The sequence below is a fragment of the Notothenia coriiceps genome, unplaced genomic scaffold (genome assembly GCF_000735185.1).
Source record: "Notothenia coriiceps isolate Sejong01 unplaced genomic scaffold, NC01 NC01_scaffold00019001, whole genome shotgun sequence".
NCBI classification, from domain to species: Eukaryota; Metazoa; Chordata; class Actinopteri; order Perciformes; family Nototheniidae; genus Notothenia; species Notothenia coriiceps.
The window spans coordinates 1,267,849-1,275,858 of record NW_011351702.1 but is presented as its reverse complement, the minus strand read 5'-3'; the positions used below and the strand labels follow the sequence as shown (position 1 = coordinate 1,275,858).

At 41.5% G+C, this 8,010-nt stretch overlaps 1 protein-coding gene across 1 annotated transcript in view; it reads right to left on the bottom strand.

The window, feature by feature from the left end:
• The window catches only part of sgcg (sarcoglycan, gamma), a 184,718-nt gene that overhangs the window by 170,300 nt on the left and 6,408 nt on the right, over positions 1–8,010 (bottom strand). The window contains exons 2-3 of the mRNA XM_010778466.1: positions 7,809–7,911; positions 1,230–1,302 (exon numbers count right to left, since the gene is read on the bottom strand). Of these exons, the coding sequence (XP_010776768.1) occupies positions 1,230–1,302; positions 7,809–7,911 (176 nt within the window). The remainder of the gene's footprint in view (positions 1–1,229; positions 1,303–7,808; positions 7,912–8,010) is intronic.

Sequence of the window (8,010 nt, the reverse complement as noted above, 5' to 3'; positions counted from 1 at the left end):
ACGGCGTCCTAGCACGAAGTGCGAGGAAACCTATTGTTATTGGTGGAATTATTATTAGGGCCCGAGCACGGAGCGCTAGGACCCAACGGCGTCCTAGCACGAAGTGCGAGGAAATCTATTGTTATTGGTGGAATTATTATTATTATTAGGGCCCGAGCACGGATGTGCTAGGACCCGACGGCGTCCGAGCACGAAGTGCGAGGAAACCTATTGTCATTGGTGGAATTATTATTATTAGGGCCCGAGCACGATGTGCTAGGACCCGACGGCGTCCTAGCACGAAGTGCGAGGAAACCTATTGTTATTGGTGGAATTATTATTATTATTATTATTTTTAGTCAACATCTTTCCTGTTTTTGAGGCCTTTAGGATGCTGACAAAGTTGTATAATTTTGCACGGACGCCAGGACCGGTAAAAATTGCNACTGCACCGAAAATAAATACCTCACGATATCTATCTAATTATGGACTTGCTTTACTTTCACGGAACACATTTTTGGTGATAACAGTTACGTTGTTACATTTGTTATCACCAAAAATGTGTTCCGTGAAAGTAAAGCAAGTCCATAATTAGATAGATATCGTGAGGTATTTATTTTCGGTGCAGTTTATGTTGAAACCGTTGGAGAGAGTGGCACACTTGTTAGCCTGTTCCATTCTTCTTTGTTTTCCGAAGCCGTGGCTTGGAAGTATACTTGCTTCGTTTCTGAAGGAAGTGACTTGGAAGTATGCGACTACCAAGCCAGTATCCTCGCGATTGAGAAACGGCCCTGCTCTCCAGTACAGGTTAGCTCTGAGTGTTAGCGATGCTAATGTGAACATGCACCGACCATATTACGTCCAAAACAGTCGGGCATTGTTTCTGATAGCAACGTTTCTGATAGGGCCCTGGATGTAATGCCAGCCTACATTTCCGATATTACGTCATATCGGACGCAAATCTGGATCAGCTCCGTTTAGAGATTTGGGTACGGAGGAAAAGAGAGAGGGTTTTATTTTCTGATGCTGGGTGAGTTCCCTGACACACCGGGGACACATATTTATGTATAAAAGACATCAAAACGTGCATTTTGCATAGGTCCCCTTTAACATTTTGCTTCAGTGGTTGTCATGCATAGTTTGTTTTCTGCAGGGACTCAATCAACCTACTGTTCCGAATAATTCCACATGACTTAGTCTTCATGCATTATATATTATTATGAACACTAGCAGACGGTGGAAACGCTCACCTCAGGTCTTTCAAAAGTTCAGATCTCAGCAGGGGAGTCTCCACCGAGTGCTGGAACAGCGCTCCTTCAGGACCTGATGGGAAAGAGACACATAGTTGAGAGGAGGTTAAATCAAGTGTGAAACTACTACTGAACAACTTAGGTTTGTATAAATACATTTATTCTATTTAATTTGATCTATGTTGCACATTTTTACTTATTTAAATGTCTTCATTCTATTTTTATATGATTTTTTCTTTGGACATTTTTACTTAACCACTTTATTCTACTTTTCTTTTTCTTTTTATTGAACATCTTGAGTTTAAATTCCCATAAAGAAAATAAAGAAAGAAATAATGCATAATGCATGCTCGCACATTCTTACTTTAACTTGTGTTTGTATAAATATTTTTAATAATTATTTTATTTTATTTGTATTTATTTAATTTTTCGCCCCGTAAAAATAAAAACATTTGTTAAAGAATATTCCTTAAAATATTCATTTATATACAAAACATATATTTATTTGAGTATTGATTTTTTTAGATCAGCTGGTAATACACTGAACAAAAATATAAATGCAACACTTTTGTTTTTGCTCCCATTTTTCATGAGATGAACTCAAAGATCTAAAACATTTTCTATATCCACAAAATAACCATTTCTCTCAAATATTGTTCACAAATCTGAAAAAATCTGTGATAGTGAGCACTTCTCCTTTNCTTCTGGAAAAGCTTCACAAGTACGTCGGTACGCAAATGCGCTTTGAGACACAAGTGACGGTACGCATTTCAGATTGTTGCCGCGCATGCGTACCTGCGTACCACTTATGTGCACCCCTGGTTATAAGATTCATTGATGAGTGCCAATATAACATCACACTTTAAAAAGGGACAGATTTCCTGATGTCACATTGTGACACATTGTTTGTTTAGTCAGTATTACTCATCCTGAAAGAAACTACCCGTGTTGGTGTCTTTGTCGGAATGGACTTGTATTTAACGTAAAATAAGTTCCCTGTTGACAGAGGAACAGCCATCATGCTTGTTGGCCGTATGCATTCTCTGCAATAGATTATTATTCTAATGTCTCAACTCAAGTGTTACTCTTGTACATTCTGTATTATTCTCCAATCACAGTGTGTAAGACGCTCAGCTCACATAGAGGAGACTGATCAATGCATCACAGAGCATTGTCATTCTTCCTATCATGCTTTGTACACAGTTGTGCTTCTCTTGGACCTGTGTCCACATAGCGCCTTTTTCTGAGTGCCCGCATCTTTTTTAAATAGTTTTCAATGAGGAAGAGTGCATGGCATCACACTCATCCATCTTGAGAAAAAGTGATGCCCCCAGTGTCTCAGCACTGCAGTGCTTCAAATATTTTAGCATATCAGAAAAGCGCTGGTGACATCACTGTAGAAATTGGATAAGCTTCATTTTAGCAAAGGCTTTCAGACGGAAACTATCAAAACAAAGACTGAATATCCTAATGTTTGAGATAAAGGTTGCCATTAGGTTAGATGTGTCTGTACTGTATATGTACGTCATATGTAAGTCATGTGTTAATGTTAATGTCTTCAATTGTCTTCTATGTCTGAAATGTGTCTTCAGAACAAGCGTCCTTACAAGGACAATAAAGTGTTGTATATATNTGTCTTGGTTTGGTGGTTATAAGCAGGGGTGCACACAACTTTCTCAGTGAGCCAGAAGTTGGAGTACCAAACACTGACTCCAGGTACTCATCTGAGTACCTCACTGAGAAAGTTGTGTGCACCCCTGCTTATAACCACCAAACCAAGACAAGGTAGAAGAGGTTTGGTTAAGCTTCCATTAACTTATTATTTTATTTTTATTTCAGCTTTAACATCTTCTGCACCTGGGCAAATACAAATTATTAGAAAAACACTTATGCATGTAGCATTACAAATGGTTTGGCTTATTTTAAGCTAATGTATTCTAAAGTCAGATTTAAACACTGGGGACACGGAATTGAAAAATATGAACATACTGTATACCTCCTCCTAATGAAAGACACTGAGTTGCATCATGGGAAATGTAGGTTTCAGTTTGTTGAAAGTTTGAATACCTACTAGAGATTTAAGTCAATATATATTTGGATTCTACAATACATCACTGTTAACCAATTCAATATGAACAACTGGAATGTTTTACATTTTAATTTTAATCTGTGTACCTGTACAATGGTTAATAATTGTCTTCCTTTCTATTTCGTGAGAAACATATAAATCCGATGTAAACTCTTACCATTTAGGTCTGTCAATTATCCAGGGATAAGTTGGAACAATAAAGCGACACCTTAAAATGCTCAGAGAAAAACGGAAATGTGTTGCCGTACCAGTGAAAGCTCTCACAAGTCTTAGTGCTCAGTCTGTGAGCTGTAAGTGGAGGTGTCTGTGATTTCTTACTGGACGTAGAGCGTTGAAGCGGGGAAATCACAGAGCTGGAGGAAATAACAGAGCTGAGGAGGTGAAGAGCCAAGCGATACGAGAGGGTCCTGTCTGCTAAATCTGTAACTCAAGCTGATGGGGCTACATGGGAAATCAGCTTTGGCCGAGGGCTTCACGGATTAGACCCTATCTGCCCTGCTCCCTCCGGACCCCTGCAGATTATTTAAATAGAGTAGATTTACATATTATATAAAAAAAGTAGGCCCAGGTTATTAATAACAAAACACAATATGTAAAGAATAACAGATAATCACACCTAAACTAAGTAGCAATACATTTAAAAAAAAAAAAGTGTTCATAGATTGAAAATGAAATCGAAAGAAAAATTGAAAGTTTAATTGGATTGCATGAGTGTATGACCTTATTAAAAACTGTAAACATGTTGAACACTGTCATGGCCCCCCACTGAAATGGCTCTAGAACCATGAGAGGTCAGCGTGGATTGCTTACGGAGGTGTTCCATTTAAAACGCCAAAACCATTTCCCTCCGACCTGCTGAAAGCCTGTTTGGGAAGCCCTCATGTACCACTTCACCCACAATGCAGTTCTGACATGCGACACCGGTGAACCCGTGGTTACCTGCTCTGGGCCTCACAACCTGCAAACCACAGAGAGAAGGGACAAAATCCGCTTGCGTCATGAACACCAGAGACCATCCCGATGTGTGTTCATACTTCCTGCTGTCATTACAATCACAGCGCCTCACTCTTCCCCTCCCTGTGTCCTTGCAGTAATCTGGAGTTCTGCAGCACGGGGCACCAATCCATGCGTGACCATATGTAATATAATCAAAAAGTCAGTGCTGTGTTTTATACAAGCAATCAGAGCCAATCAGTGTGAGCCCAGTGTGTGATGGGAAGATGGAGGGGGGTGGGCTCAGGGGCTGCTGAGGCCCCGGCCGAGTGTGTGTTACTCATCAGTCTCCCAGGCCCGGCGCTCTGTTTGGATTGCTGTGTTTGGATAAAGCAGATTGGTTTGCACTTAACCCTGTAATATATGCAAAACTATCCTCCTGATAATACTCTTTAGGCCTGGCCAGTCACCACTGTGGCAGATCCCATAAACGTGGCACTGCTTGAAGAAAAATGGCACGTAATAAATTGTGACAAGGGTGCAGAGGGGGCCCTGTAGAGCAACCCCGTCCCAGAAAAAAAAACACACACACACACACACACACACACACACACACACACACACACACACACACACACACACACACACACACACACACACACACACACACACACACACACACAGGATATGAAATATGGCATTGAGATTTACAGATGCAGGTCAATGGGTCAATTTGAAAGTGCATGTGTAGAGGTGAGACAACAGCAATGCAGAAACTCAAGCCATTTCTTCAAAAACACAGGAACTTTAACAACACATTATCTCAAAGGGACAATTATTGGATAGTACATCCCTTTGAAAAGTCTTTCTTATTTCCTCACATTTTAGGAAGTATACTACTTTGCTATGTTTCTAAAAGTTAGAGACCGGGTTCAGACGAGTCGGAAGGCATTAGTGAAGCAGAGCACAGAGCCTGGGGGCAGGGGACTCGTATAATAGTTATAGCCGCCTAAAGCTACAGATCTTTTCATTTTATTCCAGTTTATGTACAAACTAGCTAAACAGGATGGCCCTGGCATTTCGGCTTCACTTTACCGCCATACGCATACCATTCATATATTAACCATATATATTAAGCTTTTGGTTGAGTTTGATTTTGGTTGATTTACATGTGATAACATGACATCATAATGATCTGGTGACTCTAGTGATGGTAGCAATTGTCAATGAGAAAAACAATGGGCCAATCGATTTGTTTTACAGGCCACTAAATGCGAGCTAATTGGCTAAATCTGGTAACAGTTGCTAAGTGCTTGCTTAACAGCCAGGGGGCATGTGATTGGTTGAAAGGTGCGGATGCTGCACTTTTTTCATTAAACAAACTTCTAGAAAAACTAAAGAAAATTTTAATGATAAAACAATATTATAGTTTTAGTTTATTGCTGTTTTATATATTTAACACCATTTATTAGACACTACGTATTCATTATAGCAGTGGTCCCCAACCCCCGGGCCCCGGACCGGTACCGGTCCGTGGGTCGTTAAGTACCGGGCCGCACAGAAAGAATAAATAACTTTCATTATTTCCCGTGTTTATTATTATGTCGAGTCTGAACATCTGGTTATTTTGAACAAATTCGTTCCGAATGTCTCCCCGTTACATCCGGTCTATGACTCACCGTGACCCCCCTCTTGCACCGACTTGACCTATGCTATTTGAGCACATGTCAATATTGTGTGTCACGTATACATTTAACGGTTAGCGCTAATATTGAATATTATTACTGGTCGGCGCGGCGTAGAACTCAGCAAGGGTAGACCTCACAAGCAGAGAATATTGAGTAAGGGAAGAATCAGACGTTTGGAAGAGTTCTTGCAAAGGGAGAAAGGCCAGGTGAGGTGAGACAGGAATGAAGACCTTATACCGACCAGAGAAAGAAAGCATGCATGTGAGAGGCAGAGGCTAGTACCACGTGGAGACCTACATGGGAAAAGAAAACCGTGTGTTTTTACCGGGTAAAAACTGGCAGCTTTGGTTGCCCAGAATGAGATGAGTACTAAGAATGAACTGAGTGAACCTGTAGAACAGGAGCACAAGCGTGTGTAGGTGGGTTTAGCAGTGTTGAAGAACCATGTTGTTAAGGTTGTACATTTTAAATCTGTAATGTTGTCAAGACAGTCCCTTTCTGGGGCTCGAATGTAGGGGCATGAGTCCGTGTATGGTAGATACTGGTTTATTTCGGGAGTAAGATTGCATCAGTGGAGGGTGGGTACAGCTTGAATGGCGCCATGTCAATTTGTAGCAGGGGGAGGATACGCGAACGTAGACAGCTGTTTGAACATAACCATCGTTCAAGTGGAGTGAGAGGGCGCGCGGAGGAAGGCGGAAAGTTGGTAGTAATTTAGGTGTATTTGTCGCTAGTAATGACGAGTTGTTTAGCGGGGTGAGAGAGGAGAGGCCGTCGTAGGCTAGCGGATTATTTTCTGGGGTTAAAATGTGAGTTTATTACAATAAAATCGGCAGCAAACGACTTTCTTATGAATAAACAATCTCAAACTATATTAGTATAAAAGCGGGGGTAAGGATTAGACGTTGCTCAGTGAAAGGCGCGGGGCGTGTTCGTCCGGGGGCGGGGGCGGTATTACGCGAGTTAGTCAGATTGAGACAGGTTTGTTCATTTAACCTACACTGGCGCGTTCCGCGGGTCGGCGCGGTACATAGTGTTGTCGACTGAGTTACCAAATGTGATAGAGCGGAGACACTGCAATCCAGTGGCGGGTACCGACTTAAGCGGATTCTCAAGCGAGCTAAAAGAGCGAAAGCGTGATAAAGCTCAAGGCCACTGTGATTAAAAAATTGAAAAGAATTCCAACAAGAACTTGCCTTTCCCACAGAATTTATGGGCGTACGAGTAGCGTATATAGTATTTATATGATAATATATAATAGCGAGTGATCAAAAACATCTGTCATTTCTCAACTACATATTGGTAAAACATACAAACTAAGCTGCACAATAAACAACTTCAAGCTGAACAAAGTTGAGAGGTTACTAGCAGAATCGATTTATGGGAATGAATGTTTACTAAAACAAAAAAGGCGAAGCGCCGCGCGCAGAAAACCAACCAGTGAGTGGTAACACGTCAACATGCTTTCACATTCAACAGTGATGTCTAGCTTTTACATAGCACATAAACCCAAACCGAAGATTGGTGTTAAGCAACTCTTCGTGTAGACAGGGCAAGAGCCCGCGAAGAGTGGTGGGACAAGGTGCGACGCTCGTTGAAATAGTTAGTTTGGCGGATGGTTGAGATCTTATCATGTTATTTCATTTTTTACAAATTATTAAAAGAACCAATTTAAATTAGAAAACAAGGCACTTGCAAGATTTGTAAGGCTGAGCGCGGCGCGCGTTAACATTCAACAACTCTGTAACTTGGGCACATCGCACATGCCAGCGAGCGGTCGGTGGTTAGGTCGTCATATTCGAGCTGAGTGCGACGCACTCCCATGGTCCGGAGAGTTCCTGTATCAAGGTGAGCGACTCTCGGGTTCACCTGGAAGGACGGATGCGCGTGTCTTCTCGCCTTTGGTGCCCTTCTCTGGGTTTGATGGAGAGAAAAAGCGCGCCGGCGCCGCTGCTCGAGACACGGCCGCGCGCTGCAGGAAAAGCAACAAACAACAGAATTAATAATGAAATAGCTCTGTCCTAACAAAAAAACATCACATCAATCTTCTCCTACCTTATTTTGAAGCCAT